The 19,342-nt window shown below is 49.1% G+C and overlaps 1 protein-coding gene across 1 annotated transcript in view; it reads right to left on the bottom strand.

The window, feature by feature from the left end:
- Positions 1 to 1,033: 1,033 nt before the first annotated feature.
- Positions 1,034 to 19,342, bottom strand: part of CD36 (CD36 molecule (CD36 blood group)) — a 58,470-nt gene continuing 40,161 nt past the window's right edge. Inside the window, exons 12-13 of the mRNA XM_075345215.1 lie at positions 4,202 to 4,359; positions 1,034 to 1,521 (exon numbers count right to left, since the gene is read on the bottom strand). Coding sequence (XP_075201330.1) covers positions 1,512 to 1,521; positions 4,202 to 4,359 — 168 coding nt within the window. The 3' untranslated portion in view covers positions 1,034 to 1,511. The remainder of the gene's footprint in view (positions 1,522 to 4,201; positions 4,360 to 19,342) is intronic.

The raw sequence follows: 19,342 nt of genomic DNA, 5'->3' as shown, positions 1-19,342 counted from the left end.
GGCCGCCTAGAGGTGGAGCCAATCCAGTCCACTAGATGACCAGGTGGGAGGGGCAGACAATGGACAGTCAGACAGTGAGTGAGTGAGTGAGTGAGTCAGCGATGGAGAGTGAGGAAAGACTGTCAACAGTGTAACAGTGACCTGAGGGCCCAGGCGGTTGGTTGCCGGTGGTGTACAGTGGTGTAGTCATGGAACCAAGCACTAACGGGGTACAGAATCCTAGGTCAGGCAAGCGCTCCAGGCAGACCTGATAAAATCTGCACAGTGAGGGGACCATCAAGGATCTCACTGACTTTGAAGTTCGGGACTCAGTAGCAATGGGAGAAACGGGGAATAGGACCAGAGACTCTGACCCCACAGGGTTCACACTACCATCATACGGATTACCGTTAAGAGACTACCAGGAGGGGACCCCAAGCCACAGGGACTCACCAACCCACCACAGGGAAAGAAGCCACCAGGTCACTAAACTGGCACTATGACTAAGGGGACCTGCGGTTGAGACCAGCCGGCCTCGGATGACCAGTTTCCAGCTTACTGTGAGTAAAGGAACCAGTTACACTGCAACCCCTTGTGTGGCCTACCTTCTTTCAACACCCATCTACATCACCTATCCTCTGGGGCCTGGCCCTGCTTGCGGAGGGTCTACCATCCAGGCTGCCACTAACACCAGCCCCAGTAGTGAAAACTGTGCAGCGGCGGCTCTATCCACATAGCCGCAAACCGCAAGTGACATTACGTGATAAACTTTCTTTTATTATCCCCTGTAAATATAACCCCTTTTAAAAAGCACCCAGGGCACGGACCTGGGCAACGGCCACCCAAGTGACATTCCCCAGTTATACACTACCCGGGACCGAGTACCCCATAACCCTGAGCGACGCACTTGTTACTCGAGTTGAGCAGTTTCAGAGCATCTGATATGCTGCACTCAAGGACCGAGCACCCGAGCATTTTAGTGCTCTCCCATCTCTATTTGTAATATATTTGTTAAAAGATATGTTGATAAATTTACACAATCACTCGAGTTGGATAAATATAAATTAAAGAATGTATTATTTTACATGACATGAACAAAGTATATCTCAGTGTCTGTTATACAGTATATAAATGCATTACACTTTACTCTATATTGTAAAATTTCATGTTAACATACAGCCATATTAGATATAAAAGAGACAGTTCAAACATAATGTGCAAATATAATTGCGTACTGGTCATAGCTATGTTTATAGAACAGCTACAAAACAATACATTGCAATATATTACACAGTTATCATACATGTCCACTTTATTCATTAGACCATATATAAATATACATTTTGGCTATGAACATATGTTGACATGTGTACAGTTGGAATGATATATTGTCTTTTTGATATGTTGGTATTGCTGTATAAATGTTATGATGGAGTAGCTTATTTCTTCTTTTTTTTCATTTCTTCCACTAACATTTATATTCTGTGAATTTTGTCTCAAGTTTGTGCCATACCAGCATTTATGCTACTTGTTTACACCTTCCTAAAAAGAAAAAAAACAGCAATTAGTCTTAAAAGCTTAAAGGGATTGTCCAATCAAGATAACATATCACTAATACATGGCACTGTCGGAAAGAGCTAGCGAAAGACCAGAAAAAGAGGCATCAAAGGTAAACATATACTGTACGTGTTTATTTTTTTAGTTCGCACTATCCCCACAAATTGCTATGAATTTGCTGTTGCTGATTTCTCTTCAGTTTCTAAGTTGTTGTGAAAATTTTCCTGACACCGATTCTATCCCGAGTGAACATATCTTTATTCTTATTGCATACAAAGAGATATTGTAGTGTGCTTAGCAGTAAGGAAGGAGCTGTCGGTATCTTCAGTGACGTAGTAAGGGTACCTTCACACTTAGCGATGCAGCAGCGATCCGACCAGCGATCTGACCTGGTCAGGATCGCTGCTGCATCGCTACATGGTCGCTGGTGAGCTGTCAAACAGGCAGATCTCACCAGCGACCAGTGAACAGCCCCCAGCCAGCAGCGACGTGCAAGCGACGCTGCGCTTGCACGGAGCCGCCGTCTGGAAGCTGCGGAGACTGGTAACTAAGGTAAACATCGGGTATGGTTACCCGATGTTTACATTAGTTACCAGCGCACACCGCTTAGCTGTGTGTGCAGGAAGCAGGGAGCCGCGCACACTGAGCGCTGGCTCCTTGCTCTCCTAGCTACAGTACACATCGGGTTAATTAACCCGATGTGTAATGCAGCTACATGTGCAGAGAGCAGGGAGCCGCGCACACTGCTTAGCGCTGGCTCCTTGCTCTCCTAGCTGCTGTACACATCGGGTTAATTAACCCGATGTGTACAGCAGCTACGTGTGCAGAGAGCCGGAGCCGGCAGCACAGGCAGCGTGAGAGCTGCAGAGGCTGGTAACTAAGGTAAATATCGGGTAACCACCTTGGTTACCCGACGTTTATCTTGGTTACAAGCTTACCTCAGCTGCCAGATGCCGGCTCCTGCTCTCTGCTCGCTTCATTTGTCGCTCTCTCGCTGTCACACACAGCGATCTGTTTGTCACAGTGGGAGAGCGCCTTTGAAGAAAACGAACCAGGGCTGTGTGTAACGAGCAGCGATCTCGCAGCAGGGGCCAGATCGCTGCTCATTGTCACACACAGCGAGATCGCTAATGAGGTCACTGCTGCGTCACAAAAACCGTGACTCAGCAGCGATCTCGGCAGTGAGCTCGCTGTGTGTGAAGCACCCCTTAGTCTCAAAGATACTATATCTACCGTATTACTAAGTTCAAGTAGTATAATCTGGAATTCTGACTCGTCAAACCACCAGAATGTTTCCACCTTTCATCATAAACATGTAGAAGTAAAAACAGTGGTAATAAATAGATATTTGTCTAAGTTTATTTAGCATTCCTAATAATGCTCATTCACAATAATATTGCAGTGTAAACAGGCTGCTGAGCATCCAATAGATGAGCAAAACACTCAATCCTTGGGTTATAAGAAGTTTAAACTTACTTTTTTGGCAGCACATTATTCTGTGTAACAGGTCTCGTGGTGCCGAGAATAATGTCAACCTATGTTCACTGTACAATTTATAACAGATTGTTCAGTGTGCATTGTTTTGTGTAGTCTCTGTGTAAACAGGCTATTAAATGACTGCTAATTGGTGGATGTTTGGCAATTTTGACAATAGAAAAAAAACAGAACAAATGTCTTTCTTTTAAAGCACCACTTTCAGCAGTGTAGAGGTTTTACATTTAAGACCCCTGTCATATATTCACCTTCCAGTGTATTCACCTTTTACCAATGCCACTCTGTTCCGCAGTGCCATCTTGTGACTGTAACTTCTGATTGGCCAGGCGTCAGAAGTTACATCACAAGCTCCCAATGCATCTCTATGAGAGCTAGAATGAGGTCAGAACAAGGCTCTCAGAGATTTATTGATTTATGACTTTCGGCGCGCTCCATGAAACACTGGAGTGTGCTGGCAGATCACAAATTGCCCGAACCAGCTGAAGCAAAGGCGAAAGTAAAGGTACCGTCACACATAACGAGATCGCTAGCGAGATCACAGCTGAGTCACGGTTTCTGTGACGCAGTAGCGATCCCGTTAGCGATCTTGTTATGTGTGACACCTACCAGCGATCAGGCTCCTGCTGTGAGATCTCTAGTCATTGCAGAATGGCCGAGGCCATTTTCTTCACAGGCGATGTCCTGCTGGGTAGGACGCATCGCTGTGTTTGACACTGTGAGACAGGGTCACAGTGACTGCGGAGATCGTTATACAGGTCGCTACTGCGACCTGTATTGTTCCTGCATCGCTGGTAAGATCTGACTGTGTGACATCTCACCTGCGACCTCTCAGCGACTTACCTGCGATCCCTATCAGGTCGCATCGTTTTCGGGATCGCTGGTAAGTCGTTGTGTGTGACTGGGCCTTTAGTGAAGCTGCCTGAAGGTGAGTAAGTACAGTACATGACAGGGTCCAGGGGACTTAGATTAAAAGCTCCACTCCAGGGGTGCAATAAAAAAACAACACTGAAGTGTTACTTTAATAAAGGCAATAAAGGCTAATGTTATCTAACATATTATCGCTCGTGACTACATAGGGACAGCTGGTTACATCTCCTGGATCAATGTGTGTTCATAGTCATAATTACAACCCAAACAGTTTAGTAAGAAAGTAATATAATTTTATACTCACTTTCCTCTACAGCTTTTGACACAAAGTGTTATGGAGCAAGCAAGAAATATAACACCCCCAAGGCAGAGAAATACGATCTGTATAATCCCTAAAACATTCATTGGAGTAGTTACACTGGATTTAAATGTATCTGCCGATTTGTCATCAATCAGGGCAGTCTAGAAGAAAACAAAGTACAAACATATTTCTATGGTGAATATTAGACCACTCCACAACTGAAAAAATAAACTCTTATAAAGTATACACTTAGATAGATAGATAGATAGATAGATAGATAGAAAGATAGATAGATAGAAAGAAATTGAGTATTTGGCAATCGGAAGTCACTTAGAATTAAAAGGGAATATTTTTTAGCAATAAAAGAGACATCTTGAAATATTGCAGTTTTTACACTGTGTACTTGAGCCTGTACACAATTCACAAATTTCCTGTCGTCTATTGACTTTTCTGTACATATATGCACAGCATGAGGAGCATCATCTCATAAATATTAGAGGTTGGGTAAGTTAACAACAACTTTATTGTATTGCTTGAGGACCAGATAAGGTAGGATAGCAACACTATAAACTATACACATAGATAAGATTATGTATGCAACTCCCTGGTCTCTATAGGAGGGGGCTGTATGCTATCACTTCTTGAAGACTAAAAATCTACTAAATTTTTCTGGTAACGGACACCTATTTATTTCAGCTGCCATAATGCACTCAAATCCTGGTGTACTGTCTACGGTCCTCCATGCTTTAGAAGGGCAGTGAGCCCCATAGGGGTGAATGGACCCCATGACCATCGTGAGGGTGCAAGGTTAGGAGGGGGTTAATTGGTTGAACTGGGATAGGGGATAGTTAGGACTATTGGATTGGTGGAAGGAAGCTGTAGGGGGATTGGAGGGGAGCAGGGAAGGGGTGGGGGTTGTGGGGGGTATAAGAGAGGGGGGTGGACTGATTACCTCCCCTTTCGTCGCTGAAAAGTTGTGGCCCCAGGACGTTGTGCTGCCGCTGCTATGACTGACCTTAATGCGCTGTTGGAGATGGTGCGGGGGGCCTCCGAGGTCCTCGGCGTGGACGCTCTGCGGCAGCAGCTGGTGGCGGTCTGTGGAGCTGGAGCGGTACAGCCTGCTACTCCTGCGCCCGGACCGCTGCTACGTGCTCGGCGGGCGCGACCGCCGGAGCGCTACTCCCCCAGTGGGAGGGGGAGAGAGAGATCTAGGAGCCCCTACGGGGACCCTCCGGGACAGCGGAGCCCTCCATCTTACCAGGGGGAGCTGCCGGCCGCCGGGAGGAATCCTCGACGGAGATCCCGCGGGTCGGGGGTGGGCGGAGCCTCGGCGGGGCCCACTTCCGGTCCGCGGCCAGCACAGTCCAGGACCGGAGCAGCGATCACAGCAGCCCCCAGTGAAGTGCCGGCTGGGGGTGGCGCTCGTCGGGGTATAGCACGGATGGAGACTCCCTGCAGACGGCAGGGGAGAGCGACAGGTCGGAGGATGGGTGATGAGGGGAGCGGCGACGTTAGGAGCGTGGAGGAGGGGTACGGTGGCCCGGAGGCACAGATGAGGTCCACAGTCACGGTCCCCGCCAGCAAGGATCGGGCTGGGGGGGGTTCCCAGCGACGGTCAGATGCAGCACGGCCTTCCTGCAGTCGGCAGGGAGGGAGCCCACTGAGGACGGCGGCAACAACAGCAGCGCAGCAGGTGCCCATGCAGACAGCGAGGAACGACGGCGGCAGGGCGCCACGGCGTGAGAAACGAAAAAGGTCGAGCAGGAGGCGCCCGGAGGAGCAGGGTGCGGTGACCGTGGGGGTTGACGGCCGCCAGGTGCAGGCTGTCCCCTCACTGGTCCCCCCTGAAGACTTCGGCAGCACGTCAGATTCCGGCAGTGACGATGGAGCAATGGCAGCGGCAGGTCGGGCAGAGCGGCAGCAGGAAGATCGTGGTACGGCTGTGCCGGAGGTTCCACGGCAGCCTGGTGAGCAGACGACTGACATGTTTAATGCTGTGTGTAGTGGGGGCGGGGGTTCCGTCGCGGGAAGTGTGGCACAGGGGGCGAGTGGGGTCGGTCAGGCTGGTTTCCCGGGCCCGGAGTTTTGGGGGCAACTTTTGGGAGCGTTGCAGGGGTTGTCGGCGGAGCGGGTTAGTCGGACTGGGCCGGGGGCTCCGGTGGGGGCGTGGGTGGGCCCCACGGAGGTGGTGCAGACTGAGGCGGCGGTGAGCGGGGTGACGGTGCGGGACCCTGCCTCGGCGGTAGGTGCGGGAGCGGCGGCCAGTGGGGCGGCTGACGTGGGTGCGAGCAAGGAGGCGGAAAAGGAAAAAGAAAAGGAGGATGAGGTTGTGCGGTTGGATGATAGGGCACGGAGTGAAATTTACGTGTGTTTTGAAGGGCAGTTAGGGGTTCACTTGAAGAAGGAGGTGAGGGAAAAGATTTGGAAGGGGGAGTATGTGGAAATTTTTTCCTTGCTTCCCTTGGAGAAGTTTAATTTGGATAAGGTGAAACCCAGTGATACAAAAAAGGAGAAAGAGGATGAGGAAAAACGAAGGTATAGATTGATCCCGAGGACGTTCACTAACTGGCTACAGGCCTTTGCGATCTTAGCCAGCGTGATCGGGGAAAAGGAGCCGGAGCATTGTTCCGCCCTATTTGGTTATATGGACGCGATAGGGGAGGCGTATAGAGTGTATGGCGGTTTAGGGTGGCTAAGATATGATGAGCAGTTCCGGCAACGGAAGGCTCTGCGGCAGGGTGTCCAGTGGGGCCACAAGGATATTTCTTTGTGGATGCGGTTAATGACGGCTCCGGCTCAGCCCTTTCGAGGGGGTGCCGGGAGCCCGGGTGCGAGCGGCGGGTCCTCGGCTGGACAGAAAAAGGGGGCTTGTTGGCAGTATAACGAGGGACAGTGTAAGTTTGGGGCCTCGTGTCGGTTTAAACACGAGGGTTCCGGATGTGGAGGGTCCCACTCCTTGGCCAGGTGCTTCAAAAAAGGAAAAGGAAAGGCGGGGGAGGGGTCTGGAAAAAGGGAGGACGCCAGTGAGAGTAGAGGCGATGCTTCCCTATTTAAATAGGTATCCGGATGTTAGGGCGGCGGAGTTGTTGGCAAGTGGTTTTACGGAAGGTTTTCGGATTCCGTTTGAATCTGAGGCGCCGGTGTTTCGCCCGGGGAATTTGAGGTCCGCAAAAGAACATCCGGCGGTGGTGAAGGAAAAGCTGCAAAAGGAGGTGGAAATGGGGAGGATGGCGGGTCCATTCCAGGACCCGCCATTCTCCAATTTAAGGATTTCCCCCCTTGGGGTGGTGCCTAAGAAGGAGCCGAACAAATTTCGGCTCATTCATCATTTATCTTATCCGGCGGGATTGTCGGTGAATGATGGGATATCGCCAGAGTTGTCGGCAGTTTCTTATGTATCTTTTGATAAGGCTTTGGAGCTGGTAAGGGTTGCCGGGCGGGGGGCCCTGATGGCAAAGGCGGATGTGGAAGCAGCTTTTCGTTTACTCCCGGTGCATCCAGAGAGCCTTCATCTCTTAGGGTGTATGTGGGATGGTGAATACTATGTGGATCGTTGCCTGCCGATGGGCTGTTCCATTTCGTGTGCTCATTTTGAGGCATTTAGTACTTTTGTGGAATGGGTAGTCAAAGAGGTGGCAGGAGTCCATTCAGTGATTCACTATCTGGATGACTTCTTTTGCGTGGGTCCGGCGGGCTCTTCGGTCTGCTCCTTGTTGTTGTTCACGTTAGAGCGGATCGCGCGGAGCCTAGGTATCCCGTTGGCAAAGGAAAAAACAGAAGGGCCGGCGACGGCCCTATGTTTCTTAGGGATCGAAATTGATACACTGGCAATGGAATGCCGATTGCCGGAGGGGAAGCTTCTGGATTTGAAGGCGTCGGTGCGGGTTTTGTATCAGGCCAAGAAGGTGCGGTTGCGGGATTTGCAGTCAGTGCTTGGAAAATTGAATTTCGCTTGTCGCATTATGCCAATGGGGCGGATCTTTAATAGGAGGCTGGCAAGTGCAAACGCGGGGGTGAAAGCTCCAAATCACTTTGTCAGAGTGACCAAAGTGATGAAAGGGGATTTGTTGGTTTGGGAGAGGTTCTTGGACCGGTACAACGGTCGGACCCTTTGGATGAGCGAGGCTTTGTCCAATAGTCAGTTGGAGTTGTACACGGATGCGGCTGGAGCGACCGGTTTTGGGGCAATTTTTCAGACGCACTGGTGTGTTGGAAAGTGGCCACGGCTTTGGGTGGAAGCAGGTCTGGTGAGGAATTTGGCTCTGCTGGAATTGTTTCCCATCATTGTAGCAGTGGAGTTATGGGGCCCTGTTTTTTCCGGAAGAAGGGTTTGCATGCATTGTGACAACATGGCGGTGGTGCATTCCATCAATGCGCTGTCGGCAAAATCCCCGCCGGTTGTGGGGTATTTGAGGCACTTGGTGTTGAGGTGTTTGGAGTTGAACATTTGTGTGGTGGCCCGGCACGTGCCAGGGATTCGAAATGAGGTGGCTGACGCGCTATCACGATTTCAGTTTTGCAGGTTCAGGAAGCTGGTGCCGGGAGCGGACGCGGATGGAGAACCTTGTCCGGAATGGCTGTGGGACCTGGCATCGGTGTAGCATTTGAGGGGATTAGGAGATCGGTGTCTGAGGCTACTTGGTGCCGATATCAGGCGGTGTGGAAGGAATGGGCGGAGTTGGAAAGAGGGGATTTTATGGAGTCGGGTTACAAGGGCCGAGTGTTGGGGGTCCTGGTGTTCATTAGTGGGGATTTTTCGGCAGGTCGGTCCGTTTCTGTGATTGGTTGCAAATTGGCGGCATTGGCCTTCTTGTTTCAGATGCAAGGGGTTCGGGACGCGACTAAGGATTTTCTGGTGCGGCAGGCAATGAAGGGTTTTCGAAAAGGGGCCCAGTCGCGTGACATTAGGCGGCCGGTGTCATTGCCATTGTTGGGTCGGTTAGTGGGGTGTTTGGGGGAATTGTGTTCGTCTCCTTATGAGCGGGTGTTGTTTTCGGTAGCTTTTGTATTGGCGTTTTTTGGGGCCTTTCGCATTGGTGAATTGGTCAGCCCGACCAAGCAAGCGATGGGTGGGTTGCTGTTGGAGGATGTTATGCTGGGGGAGGATAGAGTGGAATGTCGCCTTCGCTTTTCGAAGACGGATCAGAGGGGCCGGGGGCGCTTAGTAGTGTTGTTTGCTTTACCGGGGCACCAGTTGTGCCCGGTGGTACAAGTGTCAGAGTTTTTAAAGGTGCGCGGCGGTTTCCCTGGCGTTTTTCTTAGACATGCGGATGGATTGGCTTTGTTGCGGTACCAATTCAATGCGGTGCTGAAGATGGCTTTGGTAAGGGTGGGGGAGGAGCCACGTGAGTACGGGTCTCACTCCTTCCGGATTGGGGCGGCGACGGAGGCCGCCAGGTGGGGTTTGAGTGAGGATTGTATCCGGCAGATAGGGAGGTGGGAGTCTTCCAGGTTTCGCTTGTACATTAGGCCTCACTTAGTCAGGTGATGGTCAGGGGTGGGGGATTCCTGGTTTGTGTTGATGCTGGTTTGTTGTGATTTTCTTGTTCTGTTGCTGTTTTTATTCGTGGTTTTTGTATTTGTAGGTCCATGCCTTGTGTGGATCCTCGGGCACTCCTATGTGTATTGGGGAGCGTTGTGAGCGGATGTGCGTCGTGACGGTCGGCAGCTTGGAGTGTCGGTGTCGGAAGCCCGAGTAAAGTGGCTCGGAATTCGGGGCATGACCTGGGGTAGAGTGCGCCCAGAGGTGGCTTATTATAGCCGTATGGATCGTGACCCTGATGTGTTAATTTTGCACGTGGGTGGGAACGATCTGGGAGTAAGGTCGGCAAGGGAATTAAAAAGGGACATAAAGCTGGACCTGTTACATTTGTGGAGGGCGTTCCCGGGCATAGTTATCGTTTGGTCAGACATTATAGCTCGGACGCAGTGGCGTTTTGGTAGGTCGGTGGACCGGATTAATAGGGCTCGGAGCAAGCTGAACCGGGCGATTGGTAGGTTTGTGGCGAGGAATGGTGGGTTGGTGGTGCGGCATAGAGAATTGGAGGAGTCCACGGAGCAGTATCTAAGGAGAGATGGGGTTCACTTGACCGATGTGGGTCTGGATTTATGGATGTTGGGTTTGAGGGATGGCCTGGAGCAAGCACTAGGGGTGTGGGGGGCCCGGGCCAAGTAAGGGGTCACTTGGCCGGTCTGTGGCGGGGTGATAGGTCCGTCTGAGAGGTTGGGAGTACCGACAGTTGGTTGGTTGGTACGAAGTCGCTCAAGGGGAGTGGCTTCGGATTGGATGGGAACTTGTGGGCGGAGGTCCCGCAGGTTCTGGGAAGGGGTAATTAACGATGGAACGTTGTTACCCCTCACCTTTGGGCCGGGTGGTTACGGCCGAGGTGGTCCTCTGGGCCGGTTTGGAGGTTACGGCCGGGGGGTTATGAAGGATGGTTGGCCTCTTGGACGGATCTATCGGGGTGTATGGTTATACGGGTATATATGTATAAGGTTTAAGTAACAATTGAGTGGCATGTTGAGCCACGAGTTTTGGTATACATATATACGGTTTAAATAAAACTGTGGCCATTCCTGCAATAAAGTCGTGGTTCTAGTCTTTATTTTAGGTAGATATGGTTGGGTGCTTTGTATGGTAACCTGCTTATCCCTAATAGATGCGTCATGCTCTTTGGATCAGGATAGACCCCCCCATATGTCACAATGTTATGTTATAAACTATAAATATACCACATTAATGATGTGCATACCCTTAAAAATGTTTTTTTTCAATGCAACTCTTACAAGTTGCTTGTTATGAATCACATATATGTATAAGATAAAAAACAACCTTATAGGCTAATGTCAGCAGGGGAAATAACCTGTTTACAGAGATGAAAGGAAGAAGCTTTCTTCCCTCTGCTCATTGAATATTTATGGCAGTTAAGCCTCACAGTTTTGTTTGTAGTGTTATCATGAGAAAGCAATCCCAATGTTATATAAAGAAATTAGTAATGCACGGGCATGCTCGATACTCGGTCGTTACTTAAGTATTGCCAGTGCTCTAGCACCATGCTAGATTGCCTGCCCTGAATGTTTTGACAGCCAATTAACATGTGGGAATTGCCTGCCACACACGGCAATACCATAGCTATATTGGCTGCTGGCATTACTGTGATTGGCTGGCCGTATCGCATAATCAGGTCTTCTATAAGACCTGGGTGTGCGATGCTCAACATACTTCAGTTCAGGGAGAGTAGGTCTAGGAGGGAGAGCTTAGAGCAGTCACATAGGCAGGTTTATAGCAAAACAGTCCTTCTATACTTATACTGCTGTTGAAGCCCAAAACCAAAAGTTCTTTTCAAAGCTAAATACTGTCCTTTCTTGTAATAATACCACTGTTACCTGCAGTCACTGTAGGAATTGTTGTTGGAGGAGGGATAGTTTGGTATTAGAGCAGGCATATAGGCAGGGTTTATGGCAAAACAGTCCTTCTATATTTATACTATTGCTGCAACTAAAAAACAAAACTGGTCAGTTGGATGGCAGATAATGCTTCAAGTAAGTTTCTCAGCATCACAATGTCTCCCGCATGGTCCAGTCTCACTAGCCAAAAGTCTGGACCAAATAATCCTCACTCTGATTCTCCTTCCCTTCACTGTAGAGAGTCCCAAGAGACAAGTGATCCCTCGTTTGGACACTCTTAGGAGCTTTTTACATTTCCATTTGATTCTGGCCTCTTGCCTTGCATGTTTCAAGAGGAGATTGTGTGTAGTGATGCTTAAAAGGAGACATTGGAGAATGGAAATTAGTGTCTCAAGCTGTAGATGATGATGAGACACACTTGCCTACCCAACCTGGGAACGTGCCAGGCAGAGTGAGGACAACAGAGCTGAGAGGGTGGGATCCACAGCAGTGCAAACGTCAAGAAGAGGCAGAGATGTGGCAATAGGGAGAAGGTGGGAAACTGTTCTCCAATAGCACCAACAAGTGGAAAATTACCAGGAGAAAGGTTAGTTGTTCCCCAGTCTGGTGCTTTTTAAAATAAAGTGCAGACAATAAAAGAATGGTCATTTGAAACCTGTGCCTTTCCAACATAAGCAGGGACCTGACCACAACCAGCCAGACAACCATCAGTATGCTCAGGCACATATCATGAAAGCATCCAACTAGGTGGGCCAAATCTATGGGTCCATAATCAGTGTCTGCGGGTGACATCACTGTCTCTTCCTCGATGCTACATACTTGCCAGTCTCCTGTCCAGAACATAGGCATGGATGCCCCCCGCCCTGCACCTGTCATTGCACATTTACAAGAACAATCAGCAACCACGTCCAGTTCTCTGTCCCCATGCCATTCTCAGCCTTTGTGCCCCTGGCCTTGGATCGCAAGAGGAAATACCCAGCCACCGACCCACCTAAAGGCCCAAACACTAAACAGGCACAATTCCAGACTGATTGTCCTGGAAATGTTGCTGTTTAGTAGAGATGAGCGAACCAGTCCCGGTTCGGCTCGAGGTCGGTTCGCCGAACGGAGGTCCCGTTCGAGTTTGGTTCGTCGAACGTTCGACGAACCGAACTCGAACCGCATAGGAAACAATGGCAGGCATTCACAAACACAGAAAAACAACTAGAAAACACCCTCAAAGGTGTCCAAAAGGTGACAAACAACTCACAACACAACACAAAGACATGGGAAAGTGACAAGGACATATACTCATGCGAAAATAAAAGAGCTGGACAAGGAAAAAGAGGAGGACACACAGATATAGGCATGGCACGCCCTTCGAAAATCATGTAAAACACCGCAAGGTGACTCCAAGCGGAGTCTCCCTTTTTTCCAAAAATTGGGCCCCACACACACCCACCCATTCAGTGGCAGCAGTTGTGCCCCAGTTGTACACTTCACAGCTAGATTTGCATCAAGCACATTCAAAAATACGCCATAATTAACCGTCCCCAGCATGACACCGGGGTAGGTAGATAAAGTCTTTGCTGAACCATGACTTGTTCATCTTGGCTCCTTTTAAAAAAAAACAGCGATCAAGGGTTACTCCAAGCGGAGTCTCCCTTTTTTTCCAAAATTTGGGCCACACACACACCCACCCCTTCAGTGGCAGCAGTTGTGCCCCAGTTGTACACTTCACAGCTAGATTTGCATCAAGCACATTCAAAAATACGCCATAATTAACCGTCCCCAGCATGACGCCGGGGTAGGTAGATAAAGTCTTTGCTGAACCATGACTTGTTCATCTTGGCTCCTTTTAAAAAAAAACAGCAATCAAGGGTTACTCCAAGTGGAGTCTCCCTTTTTTTCCAAAAATTGTGCCCCACACACACCCACCCATTCAGTGGCAGCACTTGTGCCCTAGTTGTGCACTTCACAGCTAGATTTGCATCAAGCACATTCAAAAATACGCCATTGTTAACCGTCCCCAGGATGACACCGGGGTAGGTAGCAAAGTCTTTCCTGATCCCAGCTCTGTTCATCTTGGCTCCTTTTAAAAAAAACACAGCAATCAAGGGTTACTCCAAGCGGAGTCTCCCTTTTTTCCAAAAATTGTGCCCCACACACACCCACCCATTCAGTGGCAGCACTTGTGCCCTAGTTGTACACTTCACAGCTAGATTTGCATCAAGCACATTAAAAAATACGCCATTGTTAACTGTCCCCAGCATGACACCGGGGTAGGTAGATTAAGTCTTTGCTGAACCATGACTTGTTCATCTTGGCTCCTTTTAAAAAAAACAGCAATCAATGGTTACTCCAAGCGGAGTCTCCCTTTTTTTCCAAAAATTGGGCCACACACACACCCACCCCTTCAGTGGCAGCAGTTGTGCCCCAGTTGTACACTTCACAGCTAGATTTGCATCAAGCACATTCAAAAATACGCCATAATTACCCGTCCCCAGCATGATGCCGGGGTAGGTAGATAAAGTCTTTGCTGAACCATGACTTGTTCATCTTGGCTCTTTTTAAAAAAAAAACAGCAATCAAGGGTTACTCCAAGCGGAGTCTCCCTTTTTTTCCAAAAATTGGACCACACACACACCCACCCCTTCAGTGGCAGCAGTTGTGCCCCAGTTGTACACTTCACAGCTAGATTTGCATCAAGCACATTCAAAAATACGCCATTTTTAACCGTCCCCAGGATGACACCGGGGTAGGTAGCAAAGTCTTTCCTGATCCCAGCTCTGTTCATCTTGGCTCCTTTTAAAAAACACAGCAATCAAGGGTTACTCCAAGCGGAGTCTCCCTTTTTTCCAAAAATTGTGCCTCACACACACCCACCCATTCAGTGGCAGCACTTGTGCTCTAGTTGTACACTTCACAGCTAGATTTGCATCAAGCACATTCAAAAATACGCCATTGTTAACCGTCCCCAGGATGACACCAGGGTAGGTAGCAAAGTCTTTGCTGATCCCAGCTCTGTTCATCTTCGATCTTTTTTAAAAACAATGTAAGCAAGGGTTACTCCAAGCGGAGTTTCCCTTTTTCCAAAAATTGGGCCACACAGACACCCCATCAGTGGCAGCACTTGTGCCCTAGTTGCAAACAGGATGTTTTGATTTGCATCAAGCACATTCCAAATCCACAAGCATTTACTCTCCCCAGGATGACACAGGGGTAGTAAATTCCTTGTGGATCCATGACTTGTTCATTTTGATGAACGTCAGTCTGTCCACATTGTCACTGGACAGACGCGTGCGCTTATCTGTCAGCACACACCCAACAGCACTGAAGACACGTTCAGAGACAACGCTGGCAGCTGGACACGACAAAATCTCCAAGGCGTAAGTTGAGCGCTCTGGCCATTTTTCAAGATTTGAAGCCCAAAATGAGCAAGGCTCCATTTGCAAAGTCATGGCATCGATGTTCATTTGGAGATACTCCTGTATCATCCTCTCCAGCCATTGACTATGTGTCAGACTTGTTGTCTCTGGTGGCCTTGCAAAGGACGGTCTAAAAAAAATTATGAAAAGATTCCATAAAATTGCTGTTACCAGCACCAGATACGGTGCTACTGGTACGGGTAGACTGTTGAAGATGACGAGACCGTCCCATGTTTGTCAATTTACAACTGGGAGATTCACTCCCTGCACCTGCACGGTTGTTTGGTGGAAAAGCCGAGCTAAGATCAAGTAACAGCTTCTGCTGATACTCCTGCATACGTGCGTCCCTTTCTATGGCTGGAATTATGTCACAAAATTTGGACTTGTACCGGGGATCTAATAGTGTGGCAAGCCAGTAGTCATCATCACTTCTAATTTTGACAATACGAGGGTCATGTGTCTTGCGCGGCCATACGGACCAAGTCCACGCTGTGTTTGTGGCATAGAGGTGCTAACCGTTCTTTCTTCCTCTGACATCTCCCCCCAACCTCTTTCAACTGAAATTTGACCAAGGTCTCTCTCATCCGCTGAGTCTTCCATGTCCATGGACAGTTCGTCCTCCATTTCTTCATGTTCTCCTGCACCTTCCTCAACATCTCGCCTGCTACCATGCGCCCTTGTTGATCCCTGTCCCCCATGGTCCCATGCCTGCCGCCTTGGTGATGATGAACGTCTGGACCTTGGTGATGTTGTTGTGTCTTGCGCATATGAATCCTCCTGTAGTTCCTCCTCTTCCTGTTGTCCCACCCCCTGACTCCGAATAGTGTTTAGCGTGTGCTCCAGCATGTAAATGACTGGAATTGTCATGCTGATAATGGCATTGTCAGCGCTAAACATATTCGTCGCCATGTCGAAACTCTGCAGAAGGGTGCATAGGTCCTTGATGTGAGACCACTCTATCAGGGTGATCTGCCCCACCTCTGCATCTCCTTGGCCCAGGCTATACATCATGACGTATTACACCAGGGCTGGACGGTGCTGCCACAGTCGCTGTAACATGTGGAGAGTCGAATTCCAGCGTGTCGGCACATCGCATTTGAGGCGATGAACCGGCAGGCCGAAAGACTTCTGGAGCGATGCAAGTCGCTCAGCTACGGCGCTTGAACGGCGGAAGTGAGCAGACAGTTTTCGTGCCCTGGTCAGAAGGCCATCTAGGCCGGGATAGTGTGTTAAGAATTGCTGGACAACAAGGTTCAACACGTGAGCCATACAAGGTACGTGTGTCACCTTGCCCAGGCGAAGGGCCGCACCCAGGTTTGCAGCATTGTCGCACACGGCCTTACCAGGCTGCAGGTTGAGTGGAGACAACCATTTATTAAACTCGGACCGCAGAGCTGACCACAACTCCTCAGCTGTGTGACTCTTATTCCCAAGACATGTCAAGCTAAAGACCACCTGATGCCGTTGCGCTCTGCTGCCAGCATAGTAATGAGGGGTGCGTGATTCCTTCTGCGCAGTGAGAACGCTGGTGGCCTGACCAGGCAGGCTTGGGGTGGCAGTGGAGGACACAGATGAGGTGGAGGAGGCAGAAGCAGTGGCAGAACTTGGACAGACAGAGGATTGACACACAAGTCGTGGGGACGGCAAGACTTGTGCAGCAGACCCTTCACCATCTATCACCATAGTTACCCAGTGCCCAGTCAGCGACATGTAACGTCCCTGTCCATGCTTACTGGTCCAAGTATCGGTGGTGAAATGCACCCGTTCACACACAGAGTTTCTCAAGGAAGCGGTGATGTTGTGTGCGACATGCTGGTGTAGCGCGGGCACACCTTTCTTAGAGAAGTAGTGGCGACTGGGCATCTGGTACTGGGGCACAGCGACAGACATAAGGTCTCTAAAATCCTGTGTGTCCACCAGGCGGAAAGGCATCATTTCGGTAGCCAAGAGCTTACAGAGGGATAAAGTCAACCTCTTAGCTTTGTCATGGGTCGCAGGAAATGGCCTTTTATTTGTCCACATCTGAGGGACAGAGATCTGGCTGCTGTGTGTAGACGGTGTTGAGTAGGGTGTCCCTGGAAAAATGCAGCTTTATGAGGAAAGTGCAGGCGGAGACATGATGTCGCCTTCTTCCAACGTTGGTGCTATCGATGTCTGAGAGAGCTGTACACACGCACTTGTTTCCCCTTCCAAACCAACTGATGACCTAACAAGCAAACTGCCTGTTGCGGTTATAGTGGTGGAAGTTGTGCGTGGAAAACCAGGTGTGACAGCTGTCCCCACAGTCCCACTACCCGCAGGCGGTGAATGGTTCGCTCCGCTAGGCCGCATTGCAGCACGGTGAGCTTCCCACCGGGACATATGATATTTATTCATGTGACGATTCATGGAAGAAGTTGTCAAACTGCTGAGGTTTTGACCTCTACTAAGAGAACCATGACAAATTTTACAGATCACATAATTTGGGCGATCTTTTGCTATGTCAAAAAAGGACCAGGCTAGGCAAGGCTTAGAGGGCATGCGACCTGTTGATCCACCCCGACTAGTGCTCAGAGGCAGAGTGGTGGCTGAGGATGCAGTTGTAGACGTGCTACCAGTACTCCGACTCTGTCCAGGAAGGCGCAAGGTAACTTCGTCATCAGTTGCATCCTCCTCCACCACCTCTGTTGACCTCCTTGAGTGCCTGACTGTGGGTTGACAGTAGGTGGGATCTAGAACTTCCTCATCAAGTGTTGTGTTTGCACTCCCCTCACCCTCAGACCGAGCCTCTTCTTGCCCTGACCGAATATTTAAGTTGTCATCCCAATCTGGTATCTGCGTCTCATCGTCATCAGTATGTTCCTCATTGTCTATAACAACAGGTGTTACAGTTGGTGAAAAAGGGTCAACATTATGCTCAGAAACTTGGTCCTCACGGACTGAATCAGAGTCACAAAGGTTCTGGGCATCACTGCAGACCATTTCCTGGTCTGTACTCACTGTAGTTTGGGAGCAGACCTCTGATTCCCAGGCTATAGTGTGACTGAACATCTCTGCAGACTCAGCCATCTCAGTTCCACCATACTGTGCAGGGCGGATGGAGACTTCAGAGCTGGGAGAAAGCAAGTTTGATTGGGATGACAACTCAGAGGACTGGTGTTTTTTGGATGCGGTAGTTGAGGTGGCGGAGAGGGCACTTGTTGGACCACTTGAGATCCATTCAGCATTTTCCTTTTTTGGCCATCATCTACCTTTGTTCCAGTCGTCCGTGTCCGTAAAAAAGGGAGCACATCGGATTGTCCACAGTAAGTAGTAGACATCTTACTTTTGCTGGTAGATTGTCTTCAGCAGATCTTCTTCAGCAGATGTTAATGGAGCTTTGCCACCTTCCCCACGGACAAACCCTTTTTTTCCTTTTCCAACACGCCTCTTACCCTTTCCACCAGCATCTGTCATTTTGCCACTCATTTTGATTGCGACAAGATGGTGCACTTAAAATGTGGTAGTAAAAATTGAGAGGTGGTGTAGATTGCAGCGGTGGTCTATCTTTATTAACAGCAGAATAAACAACAATAATTATCACTGACAATGCAACTACGGCCCTTAAACTGGCAGCAGTGTTTGCTAGTATAATGGCTTAGCTACAATGAGTTTGAGTGTGCAATGCTGGTAGAGGTGCTGCAAATATCTTTGCACTAGTGGGACTATACAAAAGTCCAATAGCCACATTTAGGATGACACTAGGTTCACTCAGTGTTTGCTAGTATAATGGCTTAGCTACAATGAGTTTGAGTGTGCAATGCAGGTAGAGGTGCTGCAAATATCTTTGCACTAGTGGCAATATACAGAAGTCCAATAGCCACGTTTAGGATGACACTAGGTTCACTCAGTGTTTGCTAGTATAATGGCTTAGCTACAATGAGTTGGAGTGTGCAATGCAGGTAGAGGTGCTGCAAATATCTTTGCACTAGTGGGACTATACACAAGTCCAATAGCCACGTTTAGGATGACACTAGGTTCACTCAGTGTTTGCTAGTATAATGGCTTAGCTACAATGAGTTTGAGTGTGCAATGCAGGTAGAGGTGCTGCAAATATCTGTGCACTACTGGGGCAATACAGCAGTCCAACTGCCACGTTAAGGATGTCACTAAGTTCACTCAGTGTTTGCTAGTATAATGGCTTAGCTACAATGAGTTTGAGTGTGCAATGCAGGTAGAGGTGCTGCAAATATCTTTGCACTAGTGGGAATATACAGAAGTCCAATAGCCACGTTTAGGATGACACTAGGTTCACTCAGTGTTTGCTAGTATAATGGCTTAGCTACAATGAGTTGGAGTGTGCAATGCAGGT

The sequence above is a fragment of the Anomaloglossus baeobatrachus genome, chromosome 4 (genome assembly GCF_048569485.1).
Source record: "Anomaloglossus baeobatrachus isolate aAnoBae1 chromosome 4, aAnoBae1.hap1, whole genome shotgun sequence".
Classification (NCBI taxonomy): domain Eukaryota; kingdom Metazoa; phylum Chordata; class Amphibia; order Anura; family Aromobatidae; genus Anomaloglossus; species Anomaloglossus baeobatrachus.
Note: the sequence above shows the minus strand (reverse complement) of the source record. Positions and strands in the feature narration are given on the sequence as shown.